The sequence below is a fragment of the Salmo salar genome, chromosome 19 (genome assembly GCF_965601325.2).
Source record: "Salmo salar chromosome 19, fSalSal1, whole genome shotgun sequence".
NCBI lineage: Eukaryota > Metazoa > Chordata > Actinopteri > Salmoniformes > Salmonidae > Salmo > Salmo salar.
In genome coordinates this window covers 13,331,442-13,346,199 of record NC_138309.1, presented here as the reverse complement: position 1 = coordinate 13,346,199, position 14,758 = coordinate 13,331,442, and the positions used below count along the sequence as shown (strand labels likewise).

The 14,758-nt window shown below is 42.7% G+C and overlaps 1 protein-coding gene across 2 annotated transcripts in view; it reads right to left on the bottom strand.

Annotated features, from left to right (window-relative positions):
* Positions 1 to 13,466, bottom strand: part of vav3a (vav guanine nucleotide exchange factor 3a) — a 121,189-nt gene extending 107,723 nt beyond the window's left edge. The window contains exon 1 of one of the 2 annotated variants that reach the window (XM_082965630.1): positions 12,938 to 13,466. In XM_082965630.1, coding sequence (XP_082821756.1) covers positions 12,938 to 13,144 — 207 coding nt within the window. In that variant the 5' untranslated portion in view covers positions 13,145 to 13,466. The remainder of the gene's footprint in view (positions 1 to 12,937) is intronic. The other variant, XM_014157310.3, reaches the window with a different exon arrangement.
* Positions 13,467 to 14,758: the final 1,292 nt, after the last annotated feature.

The window sequence follows — 14,758 nt, the reverse complement described above, 5'->3', positions numbered from 1 at the left end:
TTCTCTATTCATTATAACAGTTTCTCTATTCATATTTCTCTATGCAATATTTTGCTATCCTCCTGAACTGTGGCACGAGATCAGAGCCGTCTCTGAAGATGATGATGGGCACAAACATCAAATATTAAATTCTGCTCCACTCAAATCGCATCAGGCATTACAGATGACTTCACAAGAACGGCCTTGGGGCAGAAAACCCCAGATAAGACAGTCAGAGCGAAGGGCACGCAGGCAGCTAGTAAATAATGTTGAATGTTTACACTTGTATGCATGCCGTTTTATCTGAGGAGCACATCTTGGAGACGGCCGCCCGGGGGCTTCTGAGCAACCCTGAAGAGCTTTAGTATCTGAAGGAAACAGCAGCCTCACAGAGAGGCATCTGAAACCCACAGCACTAGGCTCAGTGGGCTGAAACCCTTTCTGTAGCACTGGGGTGAAGCATGCTGGGTGCAGGGAGGGAGGGGGTGGTGAGCAAGCACCAGGGAGGCTCAGGATCGTTTCACACTGAGCTGTTTTCTGCGTTAGGAACACTCAGCCCCCTAAGGCTCTTGTACAGTACAGAGAGAGGCCTGACTGGTGTGGGTACCCTCAAAACCATCCTTCTGACATGGAATGCCGATTTCACACCACGGCTTATTGTTGCATCCCGGCAGACATCTCCCGAATCAGTGAGCCTTGACTGAGCATAGAACCATGGGCCTGCTGTGTTAGAGTGTGTGTGTGTTAGAGAGTGTGTGTGTGTGTGTGTTAGAGAGTGTGTGTGTGTGTGTGTGTGTGTGTGTGTGTGTGTGTGTGTGTGTGTGTGTGTGTGTGTGTGTGTGTGTGTGTGTGTGTGTGTGTGTGTGTGTGTGTGTGTGTGTGTGTGTGTGTGTGTGTTAACCTGTAGAGTAGGGAAGGGGACCAGGAAGGATGCAAGGGTAAGTGTAGGGAGAATTCACCACAACACTGTATAATGAAGGTGTAGCATTTCATATCTGAAGCACCATGCCAAAACCATCTGCAGAAATAAGACAACGAGAAAATGGTCTCTACCACCATCCAATCCCACATTCTGCTTTTCAAGTCATGTGGTATTGCTGTGTTGAATCTGTTCAGAGCGCTTTAGCTCCATAATAAGGATCTTATTTCGTTCTGCTCATGTATTCCCTTCAATACGCTCCAAAGCTCCATGGCAACCACAGTGTGGGGATCTTTTAAAACCCCAGTGTGTATTGTATGTAGCCTAGCCTACCAGCTACTACCTAATCAAATCCTACTCTATTTGGTCTAAAATCTCCCACATGAAAAGCCAAACTGAGTTAGACTCATCTCATCTCTTTTGGTTAATGAGTGTCAATTAACAGCCGGTTAGATGGCCGACTCTGTCACAGAGGAAGCAGAGGACGTACTGATGTACAGTGAATGAGATTAGAGACCTGAGAGGCCTCTTTCTGTTTGTCCTTTCACTCAATCTGATATGCCCACAGACAACCCAGCCCAGCCAACAGGGAGCGAGAGTGCCAGGCTGCATCTGAAATGGCAACTGATTCCCTGTATACGCGCTATTGACCAGAGCCATATCGGCCCTGGTCAAAAGCAGTGCACTATGTATGGAATAGGGTACCATTTAGACGCAACCTCTGTCTGTGTGCTACTAGCCTGGAATCCCAACTGATACAATGGTAAAATGGAGCATATGAGTTTGGATTCCAGGCTAGTGTGCTACTGCTTGGAGTATCCCACATAGACAAGACAGATAGAACAATGGTTTAACTATAGGCCTGTAGCAATGAATACCGTCGTATTCAACAGGGTATTGAATCAGAATGACATAACCCCTGCATGCTTTCTCTATGACTCATACCTACTGTCTCTTATGACCGTCTCTTGAGATTGTGTCAGGTGAGAAGAAATGGTGTCATATGAAACCCTTTAGGAGGAAAACAGAGGGCCACGGACCACGGTAATGTATAGCTTAATGTATGAGCCTATGACATGGAAACAGATCACCAGGGTTCCATCCAAAATGGCACACCCTATTCCCTATGTAGCGCACTACTTTAGACCAGAGCCATATGGGCATTACATGGGGAATAGGGTGTCATTTGGGACGCAGGCCAGACCTGAGGTACTGTATATGTCACATACATTGATGTGAGAGCTGGGACCTGTTCTCAGCTGTGTCATCAGGAAACCTGAGTTGGAGTGTAGGCGAATGAATATGTGCTGACTGCAGAGGAACATCTGTCCTCCTTTTACAACCAGGTCCAGCTAAGGGTCAAACCCTGCCAGAAGACAGACAGCTAAAACAGCAGGATGCACAATCCAGAGATACACCCCCTCAGATTGTACTCTGTCCATAAACCTCCTAGGCAGTGGATAGTAGACTCCATACTACACACTAGACTCCAGTAACTGCCACAGAATGACGTATTTCTCTCACACCCAGTCTGAAGGATAATACTCATCAGCGCAGTTTGCACTCGAATCAAAAAACTAACTGAGACATACGCCAGCAATTCGTTTATTCGGGCAGCAGGTAGCCTAGCAGTTAATTAAGAGCGTTGGGCCAGTAACCGAAAAGTATGCTATTCACTCCCTCTAGTGGTGTGGGGGCTGTGCTTTGACAAAGTAGGTGTGGTTATATCCTGCATGGTTGGCCCTGTCCGGGGGTATCGTCAGACAGGGCCACAGTGTCTCCCAACCCCTCCTGTCTCAGCCTCCAGTATTTATGCTGCAATAGTTTATGTGTCGGGGGGCTAGGGTCAGTCTGTTATATCTGGAGTATTTCTCCTATCTTATCCGGTGTCCTGTGTGAATTTAAGTATGCTCCCTCTAATTCTCTCTCTCTTTCTCTCTCTTTCTCTCGGAGGACCTGAGCCCTAGGACCATGCCTCAGGACAACCTGGCCTGATGACTCCTTGCTGTCCCCAGTCCACCTGGTCGTGCTGCTAATCCAGTTTCAACTGTTCTGCCTGCGGCTATGGAACCCTGACCTGTTCACTGGACGTGCTACCTGTCCCGGGCCTGCTGTTTTGGACTCTCTACTGCTGTCTCTAACTCTGAATGATCGGCTATGAAAAGCCAACTGACATTTACTCCTGAGGTGCTGAACTGTAGCACCCTTTACAACCACTGTGATTATTATTATTTGACCCTGCTCATCATCTATGAACATTTGAACATCTTGGCCATTTACTGTTATAATCTCCACCCGGCACAGCCAGAAGAGGACTGGCCATCCCTCAGAGCCTGGTTCCTCTCTAGGTTTCTTCCTAGGTTCCTGCCTTTCTAGGGAGTTTTTCCTAGCCACTGTGCTTCTACACCTGCATTGCTTGCTGTTTGGGGTTTTAGGCTGGGTTTCTGTATAGCACTTTGTGACATCGGCTGACGTAAAAAGGGCTTTATAAATCAATTTGATTGATTGATGGTTCGAATACCATCTGTTGAAGTGTCATTGAGCGAAGAACTTAAACCTCATTTTCTCCAGGGGCGCCGTACTACTTAACAGCATATTACACTGCACCTATCTGGTGTATGTGACAATAAAACACATATTTTGTATTCACTTTCATCACTCATCCGTAAGGCTACAGAGAGAGAGAGATTGAGATATCGAGAGTGAGAGACAGAAAGGAGGGATCGAGAGAGATCATAACTTTCACCCTGACTCTTCTATTTAACAGTACACTTATTTAACGCAGCACTGACAGGCACAGCTCTTCATGACAGCCCTGTTTCATTACATTATTAATGAGAGATGACTGATTGGCCTCAGCTGGCCGGCCTGCTAGCTACGGTCCACAGTAGCTGATCCAAACCCAGGGAAAGTAGACTACGTTCCAAATGGCACCCTATTCCCTTTATAGTGCACTACTTTTTTTTCTTCTTTTTTTTACCAGTACACAGAAGCAGTGCACTATATAGGGAGTAGGGTGCCATTTGGGACGCATCCACAGACTAATAACATTTGGCGTCTCCAACGCCTCTTATGTGCTTTCATGTACAGCCCGAGGTATTTCAAAAGGGTGGGAAGTCGCCCATAAAGAGTAACAACGTTTCTATATCTTTCGGCATTTTCCATGAAATGTTTCCCAACCCACATCCACCAGAAGCTAGAGGTTATGTATGTGCACACCTTGATGGATAGAAGTATGGTTTTTGTTATTTGGTGCGGTCCAGGTGCTCTGTCTTGTCTGTTTACGGAGCGGGTCAAGTGATGCAGAAATTCTGTGATGGGGTCATGAGAGACGGAGGGTTGTGATAGGTTGGCTGGGATATGGTGGAGGCCAGAGAGATTCATGGGTAAATGTCCTTCATGGAAATCTTCACAGCAAAGTAGTGTGTTGGCCAGGCCAGGGTATGTCAATATTCACACCACAGTAGTGTGTTGGCCAGGCCAGGGTATGTAAATCTTCACAGGACAGTAGTGTGTTGGCCAGGCCAGGGTATGTAGAGCTTCACAGCACAGTAGTGTGTGTTAGGGGACACATAAATCTTTACTGCTCATCAGCTGTAATGACCTGATCCAAGGCTCTCCCTCTCCAGCCTCTCTGTTCTCTCAGAAGAGGCAAGGTGTACGACCATCGTCTTCTCACTGGAGCATGAATACTGTCTGTCCGCCCCTCCTCCTTCCCTTCCTACTCCTCACATCTCATCCTCCTCCTTGTCCCCTCACTCCCCCTCCCCTCCTCCCCATCCAGTAAAATATCATAAATCTGGTTTCGAGCTGCAGAGGGTGTGTGAGACAGGTCAACTGGTGTCTGACCCTGCGTTCATGTGTGTCTGTGCGAGCGTACCATAGTGTGTTTCTGTATGTGATTATTAACACTCTTCTCCACCACAGGTATATACAGTGCATTCGGAAAGTATTCAGACGCCTTGACTTTTTCAACATTTTGTTATGTTACAGCCTTATTCTAAAATGTATTAAATTAAATGTTTTCCTCATCAATCTACACACAATACCCCATAATGACAAAGAGAAAACAGGTTTTTAGAACATTTTGCAAATGTATTAAAAATCAAAATCAGACATACCTTATTTACATAAGTATTCAGACACTTTGCTATGAGACTCGAAATTGAGCTCAGGTGCATCCTGTTTCTACAACTTGATTGGAGTCCACCTGTGGTAAATTTAATAAATTGGACATGATTTGGAACAGCACATACATAAGGTCCCGCAGTTGACAGTGCACGTCAGAGCAAAAAACAAGAAACAACATGAGGTCAAAGGAATCGTCCATAGAGCTCTAAGACAGTATTGTCTCGAGGCACAGATCTGGGGAAGGTAAAAAAAATATTCTGCAGCATTGAAGGTCCCCAAGAACACAGTGGCCTCCATCATTCTTAAATGGAAGAAGTTTGGAACCACCAAGATTCTTCCTAGAGCTGGCTTCGCCGGTCCAAACTGAGCAATTGGGGGAGAAGGGCCTTGGTCAGGGAGGTGACCAAGAACCCGATGGTCACTCTGACAGAGCTCCAGAGTTCCTCTGTGGAGATGGGAGACCCTTCCAGAAGGATAACCATCTCTGCAGCACTCTACCAATCAGGTCTTTATGGTAGAGTGGCAAGACAGAAGCCACTCCTCCATTAAAGGACATGACAGCCCGCTTGGAGTTTGCCAAAAGACACCTTAAGGACTCTCAGACCATGAGAAATAAGATTCTCTAGTCTGATGAAACCAAGATTGAACACTTTGGCCTGAATGCAAAGTGTCACGTCTGGAGGAATCCTGGCACCATCCCTACAGTGAAGCATGGTGGTGGCAGTATCATGCTTTGGGGATGTTTTTCAGCGGCAGGGACTGGGAGACTAGTCAGGATCGAGGGAAAGATGAACGGAGCAAAGTACAGAGATCCTTGATGAAAACCTGCTCCAGAGCGCTCAGGACCTTAGACTGGGACGAAGGTTCACATTCCAACAGGACAACGACCCAAAGCACACAGCCAAGACAACGCAAGAGTGGCTTTGGGACAAGTCTCTGAATGTCCTTGAGTGGCCCAGCCAGAGCCTGGACTTGAACCCGATCTAACATCTCTGAAGACACCTGAAAATAGATGTGCAGCAACGCTCCCCATTCAACCTGACAGAGCTTGAGAGGATCTGCAGAGAAAAATGGGAGAAACTCCCGAAATACAGGTGTGCCAAGCTTGTAGCGTCATACCCAAGAAGAAGAAGACTCAAGGCTGTAATTGCTGCCAAAGGTGCTTCAACAAAGTACTGAGTAAAGGGTCTAAATATGTATGTAAATGTTTATGTAAATGTTCAAAAAACAGTTTTTGCTTCGTCATAATGAGGTATTGTGTGTAGATCGATTTGATTCATTTTATTTTTTCATTTTAGAATAAGGCTGTAATGTAACAAAATGTGGAAAAAGTCAAGGGGTCTGAGTACTTTCCGAATGCACTGTACTTCTAGATGTCCCTCTACACTACACCCAAAGACACTGAAAATAGACATACAGTATTTAAATAGAGCTCAGCAGAGATGTCCAAGTATCACCAATACCCACTATTACACAGCATGAGGAGCATTAGACATCCTCATCCACACTAAGAGGAGGAACATGATATGAAATACATATTGTTAATACGTACACCACTGAAACACTAGGCTACACACTGCAAGACCAAGTGCTCTTTGCTTTAAGCATTATCATTACTGACTGCCTGACTGACTGCCTGACTGACTGCTCTATTTATTTTTAGCAGGATAGAAAATAATGTCCATTTAATTTGGCTCGAGGTTTTCAATGCTCCACTGGAGATTGGACGTACAGTAAAGGTTGCAGTGGTGCTGCAGGCTACAGAAACATCTCTCCCTCGCGTGCATCATCTGGACATCTCAGAGTGGGCGTATTGATCTAGGATCAGTTTAGCCTTTTAGGACATATTGAAGAAGATTACATGGACAGGGGAGAGCTGATCCTGGATCAGCACTCTGAGACACTTCATGAATAACGAGTCGGATATCTACTAAGACCATGACAAGGACAAAGAAATAAAAACCTGTGTTAACATATAACAAATGGGGACATTGCCATTCATGTGTTTCATTTTGTGTTGTTCCCATCGGATTCGTATTAGACATGGATTTAAATAGAGTTAAATGCTATCATCAATGGCCATTGTTTTCAATGTAACTATGTCAGTATTGACGAAAAAGCTCTCAGAAAGCACTTACAACAATACTGATGAAATGAACCAGTCTGGTAGGTTTCAAAAACGCAATAAACATTGATTGGAGATCAGACTCTCTTGCTTTTTGAAAATCATAAAATGTAATTACATAATTCCTCATATAGCATTACCATTTATTTGACTGGCACTCTGCAGAGGTACATATTCTATATTATAAACTGGATGGTTCAAGCCCTGAATGCTGATAGGCTCACAGATGTGGTATATCAGACCGTTTACCACGAGTATGACAAAACATGTATTTTTACTGCTCTAATTACATTGGCAACCAGTTTATAAAAGCAATAAGGCACCTTGGGAGATTGTGATATATGGCCAATATACCACGGTTAAGGGTTGTGTCCAGGCACTCTGTGTTGCGTCATGCATGAGTAGCCCTTAGCCGTGGTATATTGGCCATATACCACACCCCTTCGAGCTTTATTGCTTAATTGAATAGCATAGGCAAATCATAGGAAAATGAAAAGTATGGCCTCTATTTGTGACATATGCTAAGAGATGATATCTAAATTAAATCAAAAGTTCTGTTGAAGATGACTCTTCATTTCTATGAGCACTATAATTTATTTTGGTCTATAGATTAAAGGTGATGGTTTAAATTGATCCATTCGAGGGATTTCCAGGCATGTTGTTGTGTTGTATTTGCGTGTTTCCGTAATTTCATGACCATGGAAAGAATTGTGCCAACGTCATCATGAAAACTGCATTAATATACATGTCATATCATGATGACACCGAGGAGAAAACCTGCATGATTACATTAAACAACATTCGAATTTCAAATCAAAGGCTTCACTGACCTTGGTCTACAACTCTACGTGACGTGACATGGGATAAAACAATGTCTAGTTACATGTAGTGGTGTAAGGTAACTAAGTAAAAAATATACTTAACAAAATATAAATGCAACCTGTAGTGCTGGTCCCATGTTTCATGCGCTGAAATAAAAGATCCCTCAAATTTTCCATACGCAAAAAAAAGCTTATTTCTCTCAAATGTTGTGAACAAATTTGTTTACAACCTTATTAGTGAGCATTTCTCCTTTGCCAAGATAATCCATATACCTGACAGGTGTGGCATATCAAGGAGCTGATTAAACAGCATGATTGTTACACATGTGCACCTTGTGCTGGGGACAATAAAAGGCCACTCTAAAATGTGCAGTTTTGTCACACAACACAATGCCACAGATATCTCCAGTATTGAGGGAGTATGCAATTGGTATAGAATACAATTTCCCAAAACATTTAAATCTAGTCCAGCAAGGGAAATTCCGGTTGAATGCAGACCTTGGACAATAACGAGAATTCTGAGTCATTCAGAACAAAATCAGTAATGATGACATCATCAAAGTGTCCCAACACTGACAATTCTCTTTCCACTTTATCTCTTTCTCTCCCTCCTCCCTCTCTTCGCTCTACCTCTTGAAGTAATGTTCTTACTTAAATGGGAACTCTGAAGCTTTGTCATGTACTAAGTCAGGTTGCTTCTGTGTGTTTTTTTAGACAGAGTGGGTTTGGCCCAGGCATGTCAAGTTTCACTTCCTTCCTCTATTCTGTCTCCTCACTTCCTTAGTGTGCCAAAGCTCAGGGACAGTCTTTTAAAAAGAGGCCTATATGTACTACTGCTGCTGCCGACGCATAATGCATTCACGTGTAAGCCACGTTGTGCAGCTAATATTGAAACCAAACCACAGCTTACAAAACCTTTTGGTCTTGACTCTGGAGCGTAACAGTCTCAGCAGCCATTTGCCCATCTACACTTCCTCTCAGTTGACACTTTCATACTGCCGTGTTGTAACATCCACACAAACCGAGATAAACACATACCTAAAAAAATAAATAAGTTAGCCACTTTTAACTCACTCCTGCTGCATTTTCCTCTCACAAGCAGACACACTCCCATGACAAAATACTACAACAGCATCCAGAGCTATTCTGTGGATGTCAGATTTATACTTCTCCTTTCCTTAGAACTTGTGACCTTGTGGATTTTATGGAGAACGTACGAAGGCCAATACCCCTCATATCCATTTCATGTATCTCTAGCTTTCATTATTCGTATCTCTTGAAAGACAGGGCCCAGTCAAAATGTTTCCAGGTTCAAGCACAATCCTGTCACAAGAAATGTTTGAGTCGATTTCTAGTTGTATTTGTACTGCATAACTGTTACTACATAACTTGTCTTACCCTGAGAAAACAACAACAACTGGATATTGGTTTTGACTGAACACAGCAGCTCAAAAGTCACACACTGCTAGCACACTTCACATCAGAGAGACACACTGCTAGCACACTTCACATCAGAGAGACACACTGCTAGCACACTTCACATCAGGGACACACACTGTTAGCACACTTCACATCAGAGACACACGCTGTTAGCACACTTCACATCAGAGACACACGCTGTTAGCACACTTCACATCAGAGACACACGCTGTTAGCACACTTCACATCAGAGACACACACTGCTAGCACACTTCACATCAGAGACACACACTACACACTCCACTACTTCCCTCTTGCCAACCCCGCTGCTGCCATCACTGCTGGACAACTAAGTCTCCAGAGGGGCTGATGAATTGTGCTTTAATTACGCATCTAATACAGCCACGGGGCCACTGCTTTTTGAGGGTCCAGGCCCCTGTGTTCAGAGAGGGGTCTCTGATATGGTTCTGTGCACCAGACAGGTCCTTTGTGCTCTGGGCCCTCTAAGGCCTTTGTCTGGGTCTCTCCGCGGTCCCCAGGGTCCCACTGGGTGAGGGGAGGCCTAGCGTCCCATGTGTTTGTAAATGGACCAATGATAAAATAGCTGCTGCCACTGTGTAGTCATTAATTATTCACTGTGGTATTCATGCATCTCAACCAACCCTCCGTTATGTAAATGACACCTCCATGGAGCACTGAGGGCTGGGGGCAGTGGGTGCTTCCCAAATAGCACCCTAGTCCATATTTAGTGTACTAATTTTGACTGGGCCCTGGTGAAAAGTCGTACACCATATAGGGAGTAAGATTCATTTTCGGACGCAGATAGAAAGTTGTGGAGGGGCTATTTTAAATGTTTTATTTCCCCTCCAGTTTCTGTTGTTGGATAGTGATGTACAACCAAAGGGAATTGGTTTCCTTAGCATGCTGTATGAATGGGTGTAGCACCCTAGTAGTGTGTTAAACCAAAGGACAGAAATATTATATCCTCTTGGTCTACAATCAAGAGAAAGTAGGCTGAGCAGAATTGTAAATATTAATCGTATTTGCTTCAGTGATGTACGTGATGTAGGTGTTTACACTTTTGTATGTATCATCCTTATTGAATCATAATGACTAATCCAAGCTGGCATCAAGCCATGTCTAAAAATAACATAGTGTTACAATGGGTAAGCATAGGACACATCCAATGTGCCTGCTACATAGTGTGCCATTATGTCATGACTTAGAGCGGATGCTGGCAAATAATGATCTTCTCTCGATCAATAACTGTAGCCGTTGGCCTTGTCTAACCCTGAGAGTAATACACAGCTCAACCTCTCTTCTTACCAACACAATCTAGTTTCCTCTCTTAAAGCACCATGCAAACATGGTAATTTGTTTGAGGCACTAAAAGCAATACAAAATGTAAATAACAATAGCAAATGTAATGGTCCACTTGACTTTGACCATTTTAAAAACAAACTTGATTACGAATCTATTGTAGAAGTATATGATATTGACATGAGGATTGTAGAATTGTTTTAGAGTGCACTCACTGTCACACAATCTGTCTGTCAGCTGTAGGGAGTTGGTTTGTGAAACAGCTTACTCATTGGCTGCTTCATTCGAGTGTGCGATGGCTGAGTGTGTGTGTGTGATAGCTGAGTGTGTGTGTGCGTATATGCGTGCGGGCATGTGTGCGTGTGTGTGACTGTGGGAGTGCGTACATGCATGTGTGTGTGCGTGTGTGTGTATGTGTGTGGTCGTCAGGTGCTCTAAAGGTTGGTCTAGACTCGTCACATGGAGTGACCGTCCCCTCTCTCCCCTGAGAGTTGTCATTGAGACACAGATTTAGCTGTGATGTGAAGGAGAATTATAATCTGCCCAGCCCAGAGCCAGGCCAGGCTGTGACATGCTTCGTGTGACCCAGGCTGTGACAGGACAGACTTGGCGTGGGACAGGACAGGAGCAGATGGTCTTTGACAACCAGGAGAGGAGAGGAACACGTGGCAGGAGGCTGGAACCTCTGTTTTTAATAACGCAGAAGACAGGGGAGCTGTACCTGTATCTGACAGTCACGCTACCTGTATGTATGTCTGTCTGTCTACCAATCTGTCTATCTGTATGTATGTCTGTCTGTCTACCTATCTGTCTATCTGTATGTATGTCTGTCTGTCTGTCTACCTATCTGTCTATCTGTATGTATGTCTGTCTGTCTGTCTACCTATCTGTCTGTATGTCTGTCTGTCTGTCTACCTATCTGTCTATCTGTATGTATGTCTGTCTGTCAGCCTTTCTGTGTGATAGGAACATAATAGATATTGTCATATACCTGTACTTCATACTGGCTATTGACTCAATATGTGACAATAAATCAATATGAAAGGATGAAAGTGTAGAGACGCAAGAGCACAAATCAAAAAACAACTATGTTACAGGGAAGGGAAAATGAAAGCACAGAAAAGACCAGCTACCACTTATTTACAATAGATAAAACGTGTAATGTACCATCACAGAGAAATGTGATAGTTGGCCCATGTAATTTTACTGCCTTTGTGGGGCTATTCATTTGATTATTTATTTATATAAATAAATATAAATCAAAATATGGGGGAGGGGGAAACATAAGAATTGATTGAAACTGTTTCGTTTATGTATATAAAGCCATATCCTCAAAGTAACCTCTCTACCTCCAGCTGAATGTGTGACTCTCATATCCTACAGACAGCCTGGTCTCATAGACTAGATGTATGGTTATATAAGACAGAAGGTTAATTAAGGCAAAAACTAAAGGAGGATGATTGGTCGGGGTCTATAGGTGGGTGTATAATGCAAAAGTCTAGCAACCCAAAGGTTCAAATCTCATCAACTTTGGCATTTTATTCAATTAGCAACTTTTCAACTACTTACTACATTTGAGCTACTTTGCAACTACGTAGCTTGTTAGCTAACTCTTCTCTTCCCCTAACCCTAGCTAATGTTAGCCACAACAAATTGGAATTCCTAACATATCATAGTTTTTGCAAATTCATAACATATTGTACATTACAAATCTGTAACATCAGGTAGTGTACATTTTGCAAAATCTTAACATATAATAGGAATTGTAATTCATAACATATCATACGAAATGGATGATGAACATCCAAAATTAATCCATACCATCGAAACCTAACATATCATACTAAATGGAGTGTCAGATTTATGTACAGAATAATATGAAATGCTCTGAGGCCTGGTTGCCATAGAGGGCAAGCGAGGTCTGACTCGGTTCAGATAACGGTAAAGCAGTGCTTTAAGAGATCAAAATAATGGAATCTTCCCTCGTTGACAAAAAAATGAACACTTTCGAGGATATGAAACAATTCCCAAGTTCACAGCGAACTAAGTTAAACTAATGTGATTCAAACTGCCAACAGGTTTTCCCTCCCTCTGTGCAGAGTCTTCTATGTTTTTGATTACTCCATTTGATGCGTGAAAATATGGGCATTGTAGTTTAGCAGAGTATTTGAAGCGTTTAATGTTTTTGATATGAAATTATTGTAAACACGTTTGTTGTTTTACCTGTGACATCTGCGGTCTGAGATTGATCTCTTTGAGGTTGATGGACTGGGGTCGGAGGTTGTTGAGAAGTTGACACAGGAGCACTCCATCTCGGAGTGTCTGAGCGAGGTCGAATACCTGGGCGGACTCCCATGTTACCCGATGGTTGGGTGGAAGCACCTTGCAGTTGATCAGCCATAATGCGCACTGCCTCCAATACTCCATCATTGTTAAAGTATGGTTGAGATCAAACAAATCTTCCGCAAGGAATAAAGCCTATTGGAGTCTAATCAATAGCGCGCGCTAACACAACGTTGTCTCCATTTCAATCTGCAATATAAACGATGAAAGCGAAACTAGGTAACCGGATTTGATTATACTTCCCTCCGTTTCATAGCAGAAATGAAGGTACATTGAAAGAGGCTATGCTACTGGCTACGTGTGTACTCTGTCCATTGATGACTGAATCGTTCCACAGCTGACAGTAAAGGCAACACTGTTTGTGCGCTCTCCCTCCCTGCCTCCCTGCCTCTCTCCATCTCTCTCTCTCTCTCTCTCTCTCTCTCTCTCGCTTTCTCTCTCCGTCCATACCAACCCTCCGCCTCTCCTTTTCCGCTTGCCACTCATATGTTCCATAGAGTTAATTACTGCATTGATATTAGCATTGTGTCACCCACCTCAGAACATTCTTAGAAATAAAAAAAAACACAGTCCTGTTTGGAAAATTGAAGCCTATTAAGAACGATTTAGAAGTAGTCGTAGTCTATTCGGAGAGGATGAATATTAAATGACTTAACTTTAGTTAGAAAAATTCACTTCCATAAAATTATTTGAATTATTTAACATAAATAGAATGGGTTTTGTCTGTTCAATTTATCGAAAACAGATTTTGGTTCAATTTGGTTAAATATGTAAATTGTCTGTCTCAGCACTGGTGACTTCAAAGAGATAGCCTATTAATAATTGATAGGAATAGATGAATGCATCTTTATCAGTCAAATAAATCTATTGCTGCTTGAATGAAGACTCCAATAATGCACAATCGGTTTATGTAGGCCTACATATTTCATTTTATTTGATAATCGTCAAGATAAACATTCTATTTCCCTGGAAGAGTAGCTGATGCTTTTGCAGCAGCTATTGGGGATCCTACTAAATACCAACAACCAAAATTAGACTACCCTTTGCATGATTCTGCTGATGAAAATATAAATATGTTATGGCTTGATAATCTATGTTCTCCATTCTCCATTTAGTAGTGCTGTGGTCTGCAGTGCATCACATGGCTTCCGTTGTTATCCATTAATTAAAGGTGGGGGGAAATTATTTGAATAGCAAATAAAAAAAAACATTTTGTGGGTAAATATATGTGCATGAGAGGATTCGTTATACTGGAATGGGGGAAGGTCAAAGTCTGGATCATAGAATGGGGTTTTATTAGTAGGCTAGTACATGCTTTGGTCTGTCCTACTGTACATGTCCATCAGAGCTCTATTTCATTCCGTTTTATGCCTTAAAGGTCCAATGCAGTCGTTTTTATCTCAATATCAAATCAATTCTGGGTAACAATTAAGTACCTTACTGTGATTGTATTCAATTAAAATGGTCAAAAAGAAACAAAAATCGCTTTTTAGCAAAGAGCAATTTCTCAAGCAATAATTTAGTTTGGACTGTCTGGGAGTGGTTTGAGTGGGGAGGGGAAAGCTAAAATGAGCTGTTATTGGCAGAGAGATTTGGAACTCTTTTTCTTACAGTGGCATGTATTCATGGATGCCAAACATATAAAATAATTTAGCTTTCGTCTCTCTGTGTTTTATAATTTTCCTTCAATTTGCAAAACTT